The sequence below is a fragment of the Podospora bellae-mahoneyi genome, chromosome 2, assembly GCF_035222275.1.
Source record: "Podospora bellae-mahoneyi strain CBS 112042 chromosome 2, whole genome shotgun sequence".
Lineage (NCBI taxonomy): Eukaryota > Fungi > Ascomycota > Sordariomycetes > Sordariales > Podosporaceae > Podospora > Podospora bellae-mahoneyi.
This window is the reverse complement of record NC_085881.1, coordinates 2727375-2745278: the sequence shown is the minus strand read 5'-3', so window position 1 is coordinate 2745278 and position 17904 is coordinate 2727375. Positions and strand designations below refer to the sequence as shown.

Sequence of the window (17904 nt, the reverse complement as noted above, 5' to 3'; positions counted from 1 at the left end):
CAGGCGACCATTGCACAGCTCAAGTGGATATGGTTTGCGAAGCGACCGCGGCCTTTGGCAGATCTCGTCGGTTTCCAGAAGGCGAGAGGAGGTGCGATAGGGGTTGCCCAACTTCTCTGGACTGCGGGCGCTGAGTAGGTTACCCCCTTGATGATGACAAGCTCAACACCCTGCCACTGATACCCAGATCCTGGTATCAGCGGAAAAGATTCGTCGTTATCACTGCGTCGCTAGCTCTCTTGTTCGGAATGTTCTGGGGTCCTTTAACACAGAATCTCGTTCGGTATGAGGCGGGCGATATCGCGGCGGACGGCGCGGTCGCCCTGCTCAGTCATAGCATCGTCTATGACGCCCACGGCCTGCGCCGCAACTATTCAAGTAAGTTCTCGCCCGGAGGCACATCGTGGGTACGAGCAAAAGATACGGTGCTAATACCAGAGACAACATTTCCAGCAAACTACCCCGACCCAGATCTGGAACTTAACATCATGCTGGCGCTGACCTCAGGTCTGACCCAAGACACAAACTCGCCTCAATTCCTTTGCAGCACAGGCAAATTGCACTTGGCCCCCGACAGCTACGCTGGGCTTCTGTTCACGGTATACCGATATCACGTGGAAGACCAATCTGACGTGCAAAGACGCCGGTGGAGGACAAGGCATCCCGAAGGGGGTATACTGTAGCGCCAAGTTATTTGATGGCTCAGCCACTCTACGTCAAGTTGGCAACCTCACGACCGTCGAAGACTTTATGACCATCACCTTCGTTGGCGGCAAAGATGGGCTGATGTACCATAGTATTCGATTACTCCCTCCATACGTCCTCAGCAGTGCCTACAGGCCTTCTGTCGACTTCTCGAACTTCAGTGTCACCGAGTGCTCGCTGCAACAGTGTGTGTTGAGCTTCGAGACGTCTGTCCAAAACGGTGTATATAAGGAGACCTTGCTAGACACATTCACGGAGCTACCCCCCAATGGTGCAGACTGGTTAGCCCACAAGCTGCGGCCGCCATGGGGTCTCGACCGCGGCATTGATCCCGCTGCTAACTTATCTTTCGGCTTGAGTGAGTCCTTACAGCGAGACTGGGCATGGCCTGATCCCCAGTTTCTGGTGACCGACGTCATTCCCGGCTCTGCTGCAACCAGCGACGGCCACACAGCCATTGAATTCTGTTCTGGATTCGCGAACGGCTCCTGTAAGCAGTCCAAGATGATGAATTATATCTTCAACGCGAATTATACCGCCAACGAATGCGGCAGCGTCAACGCCGATACCTTTTCCTGCGTCATGGACGGGATTGCCGCTGCCATGATGAAAACCATACGCAACTCGGGTGTTGTCGCCAACGGCACAGAAATTGGAGAAGCCTTTTTGGTCAAGGGCCAAGCAAGTACCGTCGCTACTTTCGTTAGAGTCCGGTGGTATTGGATTGCTCTCCCTGCCGCAGTCTGGACCCTTGGCTTTGTGGCGTGGGTTGTGGCGGTCATACGGACGAAGCGTCTACAACTGCCGACTTGGCGAGAGGACGTACTGCCGCTTTTGTTTCTATATGACAGATACGCTCAAGATTACCTTCATTCTTCTCTTCAAGGCGGTAGGAACGGGGGAGGCTACCGGGACTCGGTGTCAAGCGGTGCAATCAGCGCGTGAGAGCAGGATGAGTTCTTCAGAGCTGGCGAATACTCGAGTTGGTCCTACGAGACCGTGGCAGAGAACATTACTGTTCAACTCCGGAAGCCCTCGCTGGAAGGTGACGTTGATGAGGCGGCTGCAATGCGTTTGATCCAGGTGTGAGAGCAGACCCCCTCCTCCTTTGCATCGGTCTCGCTCTCTCCGCCTCGCTCCCTCTCCTCCCTCAACGGGAAGAACCAAGCAAAACTGGTCGAGGTCATGAATTTTAGTTGACTACTTGTGCTATGAAACGACCAAACGAGAGCAATAACAAGAGTCAAGATAACATCAACAACAATAATCACCAAGTAGCCACCGCTGTGTCCGTTCGTTGTCACACATCACTTGAGAATCTCACTCATATTCAACCCAACAGCAGCCAAACTCCCATCAACAACCCGATGTCCCACCGCCGAATAACCCGGCACCAACAGCTCCCCAAACGGCTGCATCCAAGTATCTACCGCCATGGAAGTTAGCACATTGTCCCACCCACTTACCGAAAAACAACAAGAAGGGAAGGCAAACTCACTATAAGTGCTCTCCGGCTTGTATTTACAATACCAAGCCACAAAAGCAAACACATTTCCCCTCCCCCCCTCCTCCAACGTCGGCCTGGGAAACTCCTGCAACACCCTCTCCCTCTCCTCAGCCGTCACCCCCTTCCTCTCGCCCCCTGGCCTCTCCCACGAGAATTCCAATTCATTACCCCAATATATCGCAAAAACATCCGCCTCTTTATACAACGCCAACCCGGGCTCGGCATGCAACGCAATCCCATCCCACACCCTCTGAACCCGCCACTCAGGCCATTTTTCCCCGTCGGGGTGTGAACGGATGAAATCTGCTGCTGCAATGGCAGAATCAACTTCGAAGCGCCGGTTGGGGGTGACGAAGGGGGCGGAGAGGGAGTGGTTGGTTGCCAGGTCGTGGAGGATCAGGCCGAGGGCGTGGACTTCGAGGTCGATTTTGGAGGCGAGGGCGGGGTCGTGGGAGAGGTGGAGGAGGCCGAGGAGCCAGGAGCGCATGATGTGGTTGTAGGTCGAGTCGGAGCAGTAGCGTCGGGCGTAGGCTTGGGCGTCGCGGACGATGGGGGTGTCGATCATGGTGATGCCGGCTAGGGTGCGGTTGGGATAGGGGGGGCGTGGTGTTGTTGCGGTCGCGGAGATAGGGAAGGAAAGGAGCAGAAGAAAGGAGGGGGAGATGAGATTCCGGATGTGCATGGTGATGGGTGTTTTCAGGTGTGGACTTTTCGATTGGGTTGGGGAAGAAAGTGTCTTGGTTGGATGCTGGAGACATGATCTTCCAGAATATCTTGCACGGAGTTTTCCTGGAGTATTTATCTTTGTAAATCGTCATGATGATGATGATGATGATGAGCGTGTATCAGATTGAGCATAGAAAACTACAGTTACACAAAAAGGGGGTGTAGAAAAGATGTAGTCGCACAAAAGCAAGTATGAGCAAGTTTGAGAGCTAAAGAGTGAGGCTCGCATCATGAAGCTGCGGGCGTGGAGGGAGTGCGAGATGATAAGTTCCGAGAGGGCAACGGAGCTTACTTGGACGTCGAGCACTGCGTCCAATGATGAGGAAACAACCAGATCTCACATTTATGTTTACAAGGACGGAATCCTACCCTCAGAAGGCATCAGGCCAGACCGGACGTCTGTGGCCCGACGTGAATCGGATTTCAGTATATCTGTGATACAATCGAACTCGTCATTTGAGCTCATTTTGAGTGCTTTGACAACCAGGTCTTGATAACATTATTGGCGATGACATGTGGGAAAATGTGGAGAGCAAGCTGTCAAGGTTGGTATCGTGGGACAAGATCGATGTCTTCCCACCAACGAAGCCTCTGAAGCTCTCCATCAATCGAACTATCCTCTCAGACCGGAGGCTATAGATGCCCAAAAGGCAAAGTAGTGCAGGAAAGGCACTTCGTATCGGCACCTTCAAGCCACACCGAACCCATGGCTTCATGATAGAGAGAACAACACTGTCTTTCTACTTCTCAACCACTAGAAAGATCCCAAATCTTCTTGATAAAAGCACATACGACCATAAGCAGTAGAAAACTCGGGATCCCGTCCGCTCTCCCCTAGATAAGCTACTGACTGCCAGACTAGTACTCAGGTGGGTGACCACTGGGGAATCCCTGGTGTTGTATGTTTTGTTGTTCTCTACACATCCCACAACTTTCTGTGAGTTAGATGGTTCCTGTCAGAGGCATGCTATGGGGTGCTGCAGCACGCATGAGTTTGTTCAACAATACTGAGCTCAACGCGGATTTGAAAATATATTTTGGGGACATCAACAAGCCCTTGCCCTTTGACTTCACAATGGGAAAGAGCTGCAAGCATTTCTTTAGCTCAACTCTCTAGCTCAGCGTGGAAGTGGTACATTCACTGAGCCTCCGTATGTCACAGCATAAACAACACTGACAGGCAGTGAAAAGGCAACTACAGCGTTCTGGATTGTGATGATCACAAAGCCAGGGTGAAGAAGCAGTACGATTGTCCATCATCTCAGATCTGCTGGATCTTGATAAGGGATGCCGACCTTCCTGCTTCTGGCCCGCTGACTACTGAAAATGGGAGAAAAAAAAAGAAAAGTTGATGTTGTCCTTATCTTGTGTGATCTCGATCAAAGGAAATGAGCATCTAGAAATGTGGGGAACTACTCCTCATGAAGGTAAGCCTGAAGAATCTTGTCAAGGGCAATATCGTCGGAGAGACTTGATGCCTTCTTCTGTTCCAACAAATCGGCGTAGGGATTGAGACAATCAACGAAGTCCGTGGACCTCTCATCAACCAATCGAGCTCTACCCTCAGACCGGAGGCTATGGAGGCTATGGATGCCCAACAGGGAAGTGAGAGCGAAGACCCAAACTGATAATCTAGGTGGAGCAGCTGAGCCCTGCGTCATCAAACTAATAACAATGATGCCATTGGGTACCGGGGTGAGAAAAAAACGTGGTGCCTCGTCAAGTGCCGACGAGGGAAAAAAAAAAAAGGTTTCAGGGGACAGTGAAGCCGTTTGAACACAAACACTTGTTTGAGCCTTCCTTTTTTGGGCAACAACGGGCAAGCAAAGATGCCCTATCAAGGACGCCAGTGTTGACATACGGCGCTAGAAAAAGCCCATTTGTTCGCGGACCGATTAGAAAGGACATCGTCGTTCGGGATTTCATAAAAAGAGGACCGTCAGAGGAAGGGGAGGCATCCACCACGACATCCACTGTCTAATGATTCCTCACAGCCTGCCGGAACGGTGCCGGGGCCCCGGCAACGGCGTCGGTCGGAACCACGTGTGGGAGATGCCGAGAGCCACGAGGCTTTGCACATCTTCGATGTGGAACCCAATCTCCGCACCAGGCACGCGCCAACGCCGGGAGCCTCGAGCGATATTTTGCACCTCGTGGCAGTGGCGGGGATGCTGGAGGCCCGACAGCGTGTTAGCGAGGACCCGACAAACACTGGGCTGGCTTGGCGAGAGGCCTGTAATGGAAAATCTGGGTGGTCTAAAGAATTTTGGGTAGCTGGTCCTTGAGAAGTGGAGGGGAGAATTGTGACTGTGACGGTGATGAGGTGGACGATGTGTCCGTTCCATCGAGAGGAGATTGGCAAGGAGTTTATTCTAGCCGAGGGGGCCGGTGGTGATGACCACGAGAGCGTCTGAGTTGGGCAGTTGACATGATATCGATCTGTCGAAATCTAGAGGACGGTTGAGGGTGAGAGACACAACTTGTGTATATCGATGAGACTGAGACACTGGTTCCAAGGAAGTAACTGACCATCAGTAGCAGTTGCAGTTGAAGTTGGTGATAGTGATCGGGTCCTGTGAGACCCTCGCAGTCTGCTCGTGACTGTACGCTTTTCTTGACAACCGAGGAACAAGAATGGCCCATTCCAATTTCTTTGGCCCCTCTTGGCTGGTCAACGAAGTCTTCCTTGATTGTTCTTCAGTGGTTCTTGTGCGTCTAAGCTAAAAGGCCCAGGGCCAGCGACAAGGAGCAACCAGACTGATGGGTCTGTTCTATTGTTCTCTTCGTTCGCCCGCTTGGTTGTGATTTTAGAGTTATGACAGAACTAGGTGATAGACGGCGCCAGCGGATGCCTTGTATTGAGTCGCCCCGGACTTGGTATTGCTTATTAGTTATCTCGTACGGTGGTTGGCTGCGGATGGTATATGTATGTTGATGGAGCTGCCAGTTGACTGGAGGGTGAGGGTGAGGGTGGGGGATCTGCTTCTGGTCCAGCTCGAGAGCTGCGAAGCTGCAGCTCATGCAACTTTCATGAAGCAGTGAAACCAGCAGGAGTCTAAGCCGGGGTTGGAAGTGATGTGCATGCATAGGTTTCGTCCATCAAGTACAATTGAGAGCTATCTCGATCCACGAAAAGAACCAAGACATGCTTGACGGGATTTCTCTCCGTCACGTCCGAACTGGCCAAATGAGATGTGGCCCAATATTGTCAATATTGTCCCGTTTCAGGAATTGGAAGCTGTGCCTCTCTGCCAGTTCTTGTTATCTTGCAGGCAATCCTTTCAACCAGCCGGTGGGAGATGCAGCCAAAGCGGGAAGCTGACCGTTGACATGGTGACATTTGTGGGCGGGTTGACGCTGTGCTCATCCGGGAGACCTTCGTCGCCGGTACCTTGCATTGGCAGCAGGGGGTCTGATCTTCCAGGGCCCACAGGTGGCAGCGCCATTTTTCGGAGAGCCCAACAGGAAGACGTCCCGGGGATGGTGAGTGGGTGGGACAGGGGAATCGCTAAATTGACCAGCGCCGTGGATGCAGTGGGGGCACAAGCTGGTCTCGAACATGGTGAAATCATTCGCGCCGTCGCTAATCGCCAGCTAACGAAAGCTAGCGGCAGCACGGGTCGGGTAGCCATGGCGAGATGGCTGCTGGTGGTGGTAGTGATGGAGGGCTCGGACGAGGTGACAACCTGCAGGAACAGCATGACGCTTGTTGAGAGACATGATGCTGCTGTCACTTGCTGCAGAATGTGCCTTTAAAGACCCGTCCCCTTGGAGCGGGCAGAACGCTCTGGTATTGCTGTTCTTTGGTGGTTTTTTCTTCTTTTTTTTTCTTTTTTTTTTTTTATAAAAAAAAAGGGTCGACTTGTCCCAAGCTCCCCTGACTCGGCACCCCTGCCTCGTCAATTGCACGTCCCGGCAGCTGTTTTTTTTCGATCAGCTCATCGCTCGTTCGATTGATGAAAAGTTCTTCTGCAGCATAGGCACCTTCTTTTGGCTGGGATTATTTTCAGCGAAATCTACATCTTTGGAGCCAGCAATCGTCGGCTGAGGTATCGGGTGCAGCAATATCCGGAAGCCAGGACCAAGAGAATAAAAAAGTCAGAATCACACTCTGGGCGGGTTCGGTACGGGTGATTTTCCCTTTCCTCCGTTGTTGGTTTTGAGAATCCCCCCTCCAATTTCCCGTGCAGTTGATGGTTTTTTGATGGATGCAAACCCCTCACTCGCTATCGGCAACCCCACAAAATGGCTGCAGCATGGCGGGATGGGTCTCACACGGAGCCCACCGCACGGGCTCTGGCGCTGCAGACGGCGGTCTCCCAGTCCCCTCGCAGGCTCTGAGCAACAGCCATCCATCACATGTTGGGGGGGGAGCTCTGGGATGGGAAGGGTCCTGGCCGCAATGCCATGAAAGTGCCTAGAATTTACTGACCCTAGCTGCAGAAGGCTATTGAGGTCCGCAATCCGTGTTCCCCCCGGCGAACAACAAAACAACGCCCCTCCCCGACTCCTGCTTCTTCAGAACCCAGTTGCTGTCTCTCTCACCGATAGTCATCGACCTGAAGAGATTCTGCACTGCTGACGATTACGGCCCTCCGACCCAATCACAACCACCAACAGCTGTCAGTAGGTTGCTGCGTGTCTCTGCCCCACTCCGTCACGAGCACAGCACACAGCTTCCCCGAGCCCCTCCATCGAATCGCGAATCAGGTCGTTCAGCAGACCGCCCCGTCACTGGCCGATTGCGCAACCCAACCGACCACTTAGAGGACGGCTACGTAAACAACAAAAGAGATGGGCCTGTTTTCAAGAAGAGACAAGGCGCCGAGGGCGGCCGCCGACGATCAGCCAGCGCTAGCCAGCTCCCAGTCTAAAACCTCCCTCACCTCGGCTTCCTCGAGCATTGTCACACCGATCAACACCAGCTCCCGCATCATCAACCGCACATCAGCTGGAACGACGAGCACCGCCGGCCCAGGAACCCCTTTGACCCCTTTTTCCCCAACAGGCATGAATCCCACAATTCCCAAAGTCGACATGCCGAGACCACCAGACCCCCAGCTCGACCCTGCCGGGTATCTTCGCAGCTTAAGCGCTGTGCGGGAGCGTTGCCAAATCTTGTGGTCCAAGGCCCTGAAGAACGACCTGCGACACTTTGATGTCGACATGCGCAAGTTTCCCGATGTAGTCTCTTTTGTAGCCAACATCATCAAGGTACGTTGTGGCTGTACTGGCTTGACGCCCGATGCGGGGTGGCTTTCTTACCATGTTGAACTTGCAGCTAACAGCAAGTAAACACAGAGAGATTACGATGCCCCTTTTACCACTATCCCACCACATGGCCGATACCAGCATTTTGGCGTTGGTGGCCGTGACAGAATTGCCCATCTTTTGGCGACTTGGCCCGAGGATATGGTGGACAACACGGAGAAATGCAAACGCATGATTGACCTTTTCCTCGTGAGCGTTCTGCTTGATGCAGGCGCTGGAACCAAGTGGAGCTACAAGAGCGTCGAGAATGGCCGGGTATACAGACGATCAGAGGGCATTGCTGTGGCGACCTTGGACATGTTCAAGACGGTATGTCGATTCCAAAGACGAAATCGCGGCGTTTTGCTAACTCATATCACAGGGCCTGTTCTCTGGCAGCCCAGCAAACAAGTACCAAGTGGATAAGGAGGGCCTCCGACAACTGACCGTCGAGAAGCTGGCTCAGGGACTTCAGTCGACGCCCGGCAACGAAATGGCTGGTCTTGAGGGCAGAGCCCAACTCCTTATTCGCCTGAGTGAGGCTCTTAACAACACGGAGTACTTTGGCGAGGATGGCCGGCCAGGCAACATGCTTGGTATGTTTTATGCGGTTGTTCCTGGACCCAAGTTGTGTGCTAACCATATGACCAGATCACATCCTCTCGCACCCGTCAACACAAGCATCTAGCGTGATCATTGTGCCTCTTACGGTGCTCTGGAACGTCCTGATGGATGGTTTGGCGCCAATTTGGCCGCCATCACGGACGGCTATCAATGGTGTTTCGCTCGGCGATGCTTGGCCATGCAGCTCTATGCCCCAACCGGCCCAATCTCCAACCAGCCCCACCTTTTCTCCTTTCCCCAACACCACGGGCCAGTCGAATGGCATTGCACCCTGGGAGAGCATCCTACCCTTCCACAAGCTCACCCAATGGCTTACGTATTCGCTCATGCAACCCATGCACAGCATTATGAAGATTCAGTTTGCTGGTCAGGAGCTCCTGACTGGGTTGCCAGAGTACCGAAACGGTGGGCTATTTATCGACATGGGTGTTATGACACTCAAGCCTGAGGACCAAGAGCGGGGTCTGCAACACTACGCCGAATACTGCCAGCGCACAGGCACCAAGGCCGTCGAGGTTGCGCCCATGTTTGAGCCTAGCGATGATGTTATCGTCGAATGGAGGGGTGTCACAGTGGGCTTCCTCGATATGCTGGCTTTGGAGGTTAACCGAGTCTTGAAGGCGGAGTTGGCTGGCGGGGAGTTGAGTCTCGCACAAGTTCTGGAAGCTGGTAGCTGGAAGGGTGGCCGGGAGATTGCCGAAGTCAGCAGGCCAAACACCAAAGAGCCACCGATCTTGATTGACAGTGATGGGACAGTATTCTAGGAACATGGTGTCCGCGGCTGGAGGGGTCGGTTCTAAGATGGCATTTGCTATTTTCTTCAGGTCGCTTCGGAGTCAGAGTCCCCGAGGCTGTAAAAGTTCCTTCGTCTTAGAGGTTATCATCGCCTCGAATTTGTTCATTATGTAGGCATGTGAAGCTCCAAGCTTCACTGTAGCATTGTTATGAGATATCCATGGTTGCTTGCCGTGCAAAAGAGTTCAGTCAAACCTTTCACCACTTGAATGCTTATTATATTGGTGCAATTCCCTGTAATGAAGAGCATGTGAACACCTGAATGTGAGTACATTGTCCGGATACCTTCTATGCCGGCAAGGATGATGCTGTCAATTCACTCACAGCAAAAAGAACATTGACTCCACCACACACGGGAGCAAAAGTGAATGACTAGAGTGAGATTCGAACTCACGCCCCTTACGAGACCACGGAACTCTTGGTGGAGTTGGAATCAAGGATCAATACCTTAACGTGGCGCCTTAGACCGCTCGGCCATCTAGCCTTGGATATCTTGTAGGATGTTGTGGTGTTGCTGAAGCGAGGATGAGATTTTACTTGCAGTGTGCACAGGCCCTGAGTGTAAGATAAATGTTAGATGAGGTTTCTACAATTTGCTTGGTGTGAACTTGAAGCTTGCCTTGCTGTGTCAAGGTGTGTTTCAATAACAGAGGCTCCTATCCGCGAGATGCAACGGCTTTGTTAGTACTCTGTGAATAACCTCACATTTTGGGCCGTCACATATATGCCATAAACCACCAAACATTCTCACTCAAATTGCCAGCGCCGTAGCATAGGAAGTCCTCACATGTGTACATATCCAGCTCCCAAATCACAACCTCGCATACGTAATTGCCCTTGCATTCATTCATCCTAATTTGAGGCACAAAGATAGAGCTAGACAGTGTGGCCTACTTCAACTGTCAATTAGGGATTCTGAATTTTGTCAACTCCTGACTAGATTTTACCTTCCAACCCACTTGTTTCAACTTCGTCTTTACCGGGAAGGCGCCTATGCATGCTGACAGGCGCTTCCTCCTTCCCCGTTCTTTACACATCTGATTCCGCTACCCCTCGTGGGTTCTATGTCATCCATTGGCCAATACCGCGAGCCGAAAGCTTTTCCCTTGAAAAACCTTTTCAGCTTGACCCAGAAGTCTTCAAAAAGCAAAGGAAAAGATCCAAGCTGGTTTCTTTCACTTGCAACCTGACCCAGTTCAATTCTCTTCCATCTGTTGCCCAGACTCTTCTCTCTTCCTCGGCAACAAACGATCGCAACCAGCGGTAGACGACACTCGAAAACCCTCCTTCGCTTACCCAAACCCGAAGAAAAAAAAATGGCTCGCGGAAACACCCCTGGCCCTCGCGGCGGCAGCTCTCGTGGTGGTCGCGGTGGCTCTCGTGGCCGTGGTGGTGGACGTGGCGGAAGCCGTGGCCGTGGCCGATACGTCGGCGCCGGATACGCCGCCTCCCTCACCGCCATCCGCGAGAACCCCAGAGGTGTCCTTTCGGACATCAACAATGTTTCGTCCTCACCTGCCTCTGGCGGGTTTAACCTCCGCCGCGACCCGCCCAGCTATCGTGCTGGTAGCAACTGGTTCGGGCCCGTCAGCGTCAGTGACCAGCCAGCTCCCTTGTCGCCACCTCCTTTCCTGTAGCTCAGCTAACGAGTTGGTTGTAGGGTTCGGTGTTGCTGAGATACTTCAAGTGCTCACCCGACTCCCCGGAGTCTTACCAGTTTCAGACCATTAACAGCGGCGAGGGCAACCCAGATGGTATTGCTTTTGCCATCGTCCATGAAGATGATCAGCCTTTGTGGAAGAGCCACGGCATTGTCTACACCAATTCCAGGCATTATTTGCTCCCCGGGTACGATGAGAAGAAAGCTGCCCTTCTTGCCCAGCATCAGGAGGCTACGGAGGAGGAAAAGGTCCATCGCAGTATTAATGCCACCACAGAGAACATAAAGTTTCGTCGCTATGGCCTTGAGGATGGTCCCGACATGGAAATCTTTGGCCTGCATGGGAATATCTCTCGCATTGTTGTCCCTGGCGAATGGTAAGTCGGTCTGATCTCTACACTACAACAGTCAATAACCATATATCAGGCAGAAGAAGAAACACGAGAACCCCATCCTCGTCGGTTGCAATAACACCCCCAGTGTTAAGCACACCCCTGGCCTCCACTCCCCCATCGCTGTATTCGAGACCCTTCCCGATGACGACCGCGTCCAGTACATCTCGTGGTTCCGGATTGAGGAGATTGAGTTGTTTGCCGCCAACTCTGCTGCGCTGGCGAAGAACTTGCACCAAGTCGGGATGAACGCTGGTGTGGATACCGAGTGGGCGACTTTGAAGTTGTCCAAAATTTTGCCGGGTGACGCCCAGTATAGGCGTTATCCGAGCTGCGGAAAGACTGAGAAGAGGCAGTTCAAGCTCGGACAAGAGATTGAGCACTTGCGAGCGGTGGAGAACAAGGGCTCGGACGAGGAAGGTCTCGTGGGGGAGCGCGAGATCAACGTGGCCGGGCAGCCGGTCGCGGACGAGCAAGTGCTCGTGAGCGAGGAGACTGGCGCGGTGGTCCCTGCTGAGACAAAGGAGGAGGAGGAGGATTTGGTGGAGTTGGTCCGTGTGCTTTCTGAGGACGAGCGGATGCAGGCCTTGGTCAAACAGGCCGAGGAGGTTTTGACGGCTCGTGAGAAGGAGCGTGTGGTGGAGGATGTGGTGGAGGAAAAGTAGGAGTAAATGTTTGGTATTGTATGATAGTTTTGTATGTTGACTTGATAATTGGTGTGCAAAGTCGCGTTGTGTTGTCTTCAATATGTGGCTTGTGGATTTGGTGATCGCTTCTTCTTGTTTATTGTTGACTCTATTATGGTTGTTCTTGTGCAAAGATGGCAGACCTAATCGCCAGCACTTGTAGCCAGGAAGATGCAAACACAAGTAGCCAGCAAGCGACATTTACACAAGTAGCCAACAGGAGACACATACAAGTAGCCAGAAAGGGGCATACACAAGCAGCCAGCAAAATGCCACAAGCGAAATGCCAAACAGCCCTGAAACTGGCTCTCGTGCTGCGGTCATATGGCCCCTGATCGCCGAGATCAAATACTACAAAATTACAGAGACATAAGAGTTGCGGCAAAAGAACTTGAACAGATCCTCGAACTGGCTCACCCGAGAACAGCGAGAAATCTCACACACGACGTGAATGGCTGAGATTGAGCAACTGCAGAACACTGCGGTTGCGGTGGAGGCTGCGTTGACGGGTGAGCTGGAGAGTTTGAAGAGGCGGCACCAGCGGGACAAGAGGGGAGCAGAGTCAGGAGAGGGAGGCGAGGCATCAGAGTGCGGAGAGGGAGTTGAACAAGATTTTTGGGGTGGATGGTCAGGGGGGCGGGGATGGGTGAGGCTGGGTTGGGTGGTGTTTGATTTTTGTCTCATTTCTGTGATCTCAACTCCCCACAACATTCGTTAGACATGGTTGTTTTGGAGCACCTATGCAGCTACACTGATATAACTCGCCCTCACTGGCGCGGCTGTCAACCCAACAGTGTCGACGAATGTGGTCAAGTTGAAGCCGAATGTCTGTCCTACTTGCTGCCTTGTCACGGTGAAGCCTTCTGGAGTCTCGTACAACAGGCTGACGTATTTGTGGGCGTAAGGGGGGTTTTCTGCCGGAGGAGAAGGACCGACGTAGGTGATGGGGCCGGTGGAGGAGGATGTCAGGGTGTAGATTGGGTTGCTGACGCCGGCAACAGAGACAGTCTGCCCGGAGAATTTGAAGCCCGTGATGAGGGCGTGGAGGTTGGTGCGGCGGGGGCCGGAGGAGGGGTTTTGGAAGTTGGAGGGGCTGTTGGGGGATCAGTAGGAGTCTGGGAGGGTGAAGGATGTTGGCCTTACACGTCAAGGTCTGGGAGAGGTCAGTATTGTCATGTACAAGGGAAATGGACACATACCAATGAGAAGCCAGACATATGTGCCGTTCAGCGCGACATCGCTGGTGCCAATGGTGGGTTGTCGTGCAGTCTCTGTTTTGGTGAATCTTGTTCCTGGTTCGATGGTCGCTTTTGTGCCGTATATGACTTCCAATTTGGCTTCCACAGCTGGAGTAAAGCCCACAGGGGTCTGGGCAGACACCAGACCCGCAAACAGGGTGGCTGCAAGGGCGAATGCGGTGGTGAAAAGCATGGTCAGTTTCCAAGTTTGTGTCAGTGGTGAAGGTGAGCCAGTGAAGGGGAATAAGGTGAGACTACTGGGTGTAATTATACATCAACACAAATGATGTTGAGATATCACGACAGTTTCACTGTAAATTGCTTTGCATCCAGGTACCCATCCGGGAGCCGGAATGGTTGGTGGTTAAATTGGTTGATGGAAAGCATCCGAAATGCCCAGCCAACGGGAGTGAGGTGATGCAGGAGAGTGATATTCAAAAGCAATCTATCTCTAAATCTTCCCCGCAGTAACCTCCGGCAGACAAGCAATGGAAGTGTACAGAATAGACCCATCACGGATGATCTCGGTCTCCAGTCAGGTTACGACATTGGTAAATGTAAACAAAATAGCAAAATATCAAGCCGACAAGAAGGATGAAGTGTCTGGCAGCGTTTCTCAATCATTGTCACGACCCATTGCTGGGACGTGTGGTCGAAAAAAAAGTATATGTGGTGGTTGAAGACCGATAAAAAGAGAAAATGTCAAAAAGTACTGGGCCTCGAACTCGCAGCTTCAGAGGGAGGTGGTTGGACTTACGCTCGACCCACGTTTGGTGGTGACTCTTCAGAAGGAGCCAGCCACCCATCGCGGTTAACCACTGCGCCACAGAGCTTTCTTACTGTGCAGGTTGTTTGTTTGATGAGAGTGATGGCGAGCGTGGGGTATATATAAGGTGCTGCTGGTCCAGTGTGGAAGGTGCGAAGTGGGTTGCTCCTGCCTGTGAACATGGGCTTGATTGACCACAGGGGATTTAGCATGGTGGGCGTCGAGAGTTTGCTCCAATTCCTGTTCCCTTTGAGCCTCAAGCAGGAGATAGTCCAAATACAGGGATGTAATGATGTGGTGGCACTTACTTCTTGTCCCTTAAGAGTCTCAATACTAAGTCAGTTGCCGGTGACATAGATTTGGCTTTGTGAGTAGTCGCACTGGAGAAAGCTTATGCATGTATAAATCTGTACTAAAGGCCCATACAATGTCGGGTAGCTTGCCGAAACTCGAAGGTCAATGGAAAGAAGAATAGCACCTGCACGCCAAGCAATATTCCCCAACGGCCTTGCATAATACGAGAACTGGGTTTTCGTGTTCTCCAACTTCTACAAGGTTTATTGACATCATCCTCCAGCCATCTGTAAGACGGAGAAACCGACTCCAGAATGGGTATCCAGTCCGATGCCACCTCTGGTGAGTCCCGAGACCGGAATTTGCCCTTTTCAGATGGCCAACTGCATGCTCTCTCGGAGACAACCGAAACCTGGAAGCGTTGAGCAAAAGGCACTGCCACCACCTTGAGCTCATCTGCATATTCGTGCGAGATGGCCCAAGATTGGGCGGGATCAGAGTTCGCAATTGCCATGCTGGTAAGAAATAGAGTTGCGCCGCCAACAGTCGTTAGCATGACTAAAAGGACTCTACAAAAGTATCCAAAGTGTTCTAATTCTGGCTCAGAAGCAGTGTCACCTGTCACCCCGCACTATTGTGTTACTCTGGATCGGAATCAGGGCTTGGTAACATGGAATATTGGTGTCACTTGACGCCCTGCTCACACCTGAGAGTCAACGACCGCCATGGGTAGCCTTCGATGGCTTGGAAATATGGGCCGCTACAGCTCGTATTCTACAAGGTTACCAAGAACGCCAATATCACTTACACAATAGGAACATGACTGGAATATCTGAGCACTTGTCAGTAGACTTGAGCATGGAAACACGAAAATAAAAACATCAAACTATTGAGTTGGCATCTGTTCACGAAGTCAACGCATCGCCATGAGAAGATCGCCAGGCCGGCTATAAAACCCCAGCACCCACTTATCCTCTCATCCCATCATCACCTCCCACCATCTTAGATCCCATTCTCTCAAATTTCAACAACCCAACCACCAAAATGCTCCTCACCAACCTCATCACCCCCCTTGCCTTCCTGGCAGCCACCGTCTCAGCCATCGGCTCAGCTCGGGTAAACAACAAGTGCACCTCCAACGTCTACGTTTGGCCCGGTACCTATCCCCCATCCCCCTCTCTCCTCCACGTTTTTCAACCAGCTAATTCCCCCCTCAGTCGGAACCAACATCACCGGGCCCTACGGCCTTTCCGGCACAGTAGGCTACTACGCCGAGTCCTTTCACGTAGACCCCAACACGGGCGGCCGCGCCCTCAAGATCTCCTCCCACCCCGACGGCCTCTACACCCCCGGCACACCCCAAACCATCTTTGCCTACAATCTCGACGTGGCCGCCAACCAAGTCTGGTTTGATCTGAGCAACGTCTTTGGCAACAACCCCGCCTTTGTAGGCAAGAAGATCACCGTCAAGAGCGCTGACCCGGCTTGCACGCAGGAGATTGTTTGGCCTGCTGGTGTGCCGCCCGCGGGCAGCCAGGTCAGGGTTTGCAGCGCCAGCAGCAATGTTGTGTTGACTCTTTGCGCCTGAGACTGGGATGTAGTCGGAGGAATGTTTAGAGCTGTGGGATTCTGGGGTGTCGAGAATGTCTGTTTCCTTTACAGGCTGTGAACTTGTGATTAGCCAAGGCTGTTTCAAAAGATGGCTGTACGCTTGATCTGAATCAACCATCAAAATCGTCACATTCTTAATCTAGTCGTACGAGTCTATCATATACCGGGTTCAGTACACCGTCACCTCATTCTGTTGAACCATGTCCATGTCCATAGTCCGCTTTCCAACCACCAGGTAGTTCGTCAAGCCCTGTTCAACGTTAGTGTCAATCAACAGCAATGGCTAAGGAACTTACACCCATCGATATCCTCATCCACCATACTAGGCTGTGTACACGCATTCATTTGCTCAATCGTCTGCAACGGGCTGTTCTGTATTCCCACATCATCAGTATCTCTTTCGTCTCCACAAAAGGGCTTCAGCTACCACCCCCAATACCAATCGACACTTACACTCTCCTTCGCACAGTTCGTGTTGAACCAACACGGCGCATCCAAAATCCTCTGCAACGCATCCCCCTTCCACCCAAACAAATAATCCCCATGCGTCCCGAAACCCGTCGCGTCCCCAAAACTCCACACAAACGGGCTGCTCCCATCCTCAGGCCACTCCTCATTGTTGAAAATCTTGGTATCCCAAACCACCTCGTAGAAAACCTGCGGCATTCTCACAGGGTGGCTCGCTGGGCAGGGACCACCGCTCTCGAAAGTTCCATACTCAGGGTAAGACATGTGCGCCATGTGATCGGGGGAGTCCAGATTCTTGCCATCCCAGCAAGTAGGAAATCGGACGGAGGTCATGATGCCTTCTGGGCATTTTCTTGTCGGGAAGGCCATCGTTTCTGGGGCGCGCGAGGTCCAAGTATCCATGCAGACGTATGTGAGTTGACGGAAGCGGGCAGCTTCCTCGATTGTCCGGGCATTGAGGTCACCGACGAACATGCGAAAGCCCTGTTTCACTGGTGATTAGCACAATTCAAGGCAGGCAGAAGAGATATTAACTGACTGGTTGGAAGGCCTGAACATTGCTCTTCTGATTCCTGTCATAGATGGCATCCTGCATGTAGTAGATGGTCAACCCTCCCTTGGCCTTTTCAAACTGGTTGTTCCCTAGTTGTGGCACCCTCTTGTATGTTCCATTTTTGGCCTTGAAGTAGAGCACGGCTGTCCAGTAGTTCGAAAAGTCCTCGGCAAACTGACAAGATGTGCAGGTGGATAGTTCGGGAAGGTCGAGCGAGGGATCCATGCTGGCGTTAAAGGCATCGCCGCCCACTATTTGATGGACGTGTGTTGAAGGTATCATCCCAGGGTTGACGAGAGGATCCAAGCGCTGTACTGTAAGCGCACTGCAATGAAAGCGAACGATTGCGTGGGCTCCTGTCGATAGCCACCCCAGGATGGGGAGCAACAACGAGAATGACGCACGCATTCTTGCCAGTTGGATGTAGAAGCTTTGAGTTATGATATGTTTGAGCGAAAACCTTTAACCCATAGGCCAGAAAAAACGGGGAACAAAACGAAGTGTCAAAGAAGTATGGGGCCTTTGTCGATGCCCGGGACCCAGGTATACATGCCGTCACTTTGAACCCGGTAACTGAGAGGGGATATTGATTACCGAAGCGCAATCTATCAACATCCTACATTAGCCGC

At 52.3% G+C, this 17904-nt stretch overlaps 7 protein-coding genes and 1 non-coding gene across 8 annotated transcripts; 4 read left to right on the top strand and 4 right to left on the bottom strand.

Annotated features, from left to right (window-relative positions):
- Window positions 1-248: 248 nt before the first annotated feature.
- QC761_206930 (uncharacterized protein) lies at window positions 249-1650 on the top strand (the record flags this gene model as incomplete). Its single annotated transcript, XM_062876432.1, has 2 exons — window positions 249-378; window positions 578-1650. The coding sequence occupies 2 exons, from the start codon at window positions 249-251 to the stop codon at window positions 1648-1650; spliced, it is 1203 nt and encodes a 400-aa protein (XP_062735025.1).
- A 234-nt stretch (window positions 1651-1884) lies between these two features.
- QC761_206920 (uncharacterized protein) lies at window positions 1885-3094 on the bottom strand. Its single transcript, XM_062876431.1, has 2 exons — window positions 2204-3094; window positions 1885-2131 (listed from the first exon to the last, which is right to left on the bottom strand). The coding sequence occupies exons 1-2, from the start codon at window positions 2892-2894 to the stop codon at window positions 2013-2015; spliced, it is 810 nt and encodes a 269-aa protein (XP_062735024.1). The 5' UTR covers window positions 2895-3094; the 3' UTR covers window positions 1885-2012.
- Window positions 3095-6831: 3737 nt separating this feature from the next.
- QC761_206910 (uncharacterized protein) lies at window positions 6832-9819 on the top strand. The gene is made up of 4 exons (XM_062876430.1): window positions 6832-8152; window positions 8240-8518; window positions 8571-8784; window positions 8840-9819. Exons 1-4 carry the CDS (start codon window positions 7733-7735, stop codon window positions 9574-9576), a joined length of 1650 nt encoding a protein of 549 aa, XP_062735023.1. The 5' UTR covers window positions 6832-7732; the 3' UTR covers window positions 9577-9819.
- A 157-nt stretch (window positions 9820-9976) lies between these two features.
- Window positions 9977-10091, bottom strand: QC761_0038760. Its single transcript has one exon. It is a non-coding gene; the product is annotated as a tRNA-Leu (tRNA).
- A 531-nt stretch (window positions 10092-10622) lies between these two features.
- QC761_206900 (uncharacterized protein) lies at window positions 10623-12324 on the top strand (the record flags this gene model as incomplete). The annotated part of the gene is made up of 3 exons (XM_062876429.1): window positions 10623-11199; window positions 11268-11644; window positions 11694-12324. The coding sequence occupies exons 1-3, from the start codon at window positions 10924-10926 to the stop codon at window positions 12322-12324; spliced, it is 1284 nt and encodes a 427-aa protein (XP_062735022.1). The 5' UTR covers window positions 10623-10923.
- Window positions 12325-13083: 759 nt separating this feature from the next.
- Window positions 13084-13776, bottom strand: QC761_206895 (uncharacterized protein; the record flags this gene model as incomplete). The annotated part of the gene is made up of 2 exons (XM_062876428.1): window positions 13084-13448; window positions 13545-13776. 2 exons carry the CDS (start codon window positions 13774-13776, stop codon window positions 13084-13086), a joined length of 597 nt encoding a protein of 198 aa, XP_062735021.1.
- A 1162-nt stretch (window positions 13777-14938) lies between these two features.
- Window positions 14939-16438, top strand: QC761_206890 (uncharacterized protein). The gene is made up of 3 exons (XM_062876427.1): window positions 14939-15161; window positions 15209-15799; window positions 15861-16438. Exons 2-3 carry the CDS (start codon window positions 15688-15690, stop codon window positions 16229-16231), a joined length of 483 nt encoding a protein of 160 aa, XP_062735020.1. The 5' UTR covers window positions 14939-15161; window positions 15209-15687; the 3' UTR covers window positions 16232-16438.
- QC761_206880 (uncharacterized protein) lies at window positions 16247-17800 on the bottom strand. The gene is made up of 4 exons (XM_062876426.1): window positions 17261-17800; window positions 16708-17205; window positions 16551-16626; window positions 16247-16504 (listed from the first exon to the last, which is right to left on the bottom strand). Exons 1-4 carry the CDS (start codon window positions 17681-17683, stop codon window positions 16440-16442), a joined length of 1062 nt encoding a protein of 353 aa, XP_062735019.1. The 5' UTR covers window positions 17684-17800; the 3' UTR covers window positions 16247-16439.
- Between the last annotated feature and the right edge of the window lie 104 nt (window positions 17801-17904).

Excerpts from the sequence above, each read along its gene's own strand:
- QC761_206910 (XM_062876430.1), top strand. The coding sequence starts at position 7,733 with ATGGGCCTGTTTTCAAGAAGAGACAAGGCGCCGAGGGCGGCCGCCGAC. Across the intron at positions 8,153-8,239 it reads TTGTAGCCAACATCATCAAG|AGAGATTACGATGCCCCTTT; the intron begins GTACGTTGTGGC and ends AAGTAAACACAG. Across the intron at positions 8,519-8,570 it reads CCTTGGACATGTTCAAGACG|GGCCTGTTCTCTGGCAGCCC; the intron begins GTATGTCGATTC and ends CTCATATCACAG.
- QC761_206880 (XM_062876426.1), bottom strand. The coding sequence starts at position 17,683 with ATGCGTGCGTCATTCTCGTTGTTGCTCCCCATCCTGGGGTGGCTATCG. Across the intron at positions 17,206-17,260 it reads ATGTTCAGGCCTTCCAACCA|GGCTTTCGCATGTTCGTCGG; the intron begins GTCAGTTAATAT and ends CCAGTGAAACAG. Across the intron at positions 16,505-16,550 it reads GGATGAGGATATCGATGGGT|GGCTTGACGAACTACCTGGT; the intron begins GTAAGTTCCTTA and ends AACGTTGAACAG.
- QC761_206890 (XM_062876427.1), top strand. The coding sequence starts at position 15,688 with ATGCTCCTCACCAACCTCATCACCCCCCTTGCCTTCCTGGCAGCCACC. Across the intron at positions 15,800-15,860 it reads CAACGTCTACGTTTGGCCCG|TCGGAACCAACATCACCGGG; the intron begins GTACCTATCCCC and ends TTCCCCCCTCAG.
- QC761_206920 (XM_062876431.1), bottom strand. The coding sequence starts at position 2,894 with ATGCACATCCGGAATCTCATCTCCCCCTCCTTTCTTCTGCTCCTTTCC. Across the intron at positions 2,132-2,203 it reads CAAGCCGGAGAGCACTTATA|ATACTTGGATGCAGCCGTTT; the intron begins GTGAGTTTGCCT and ends CCATGGCGGTAG.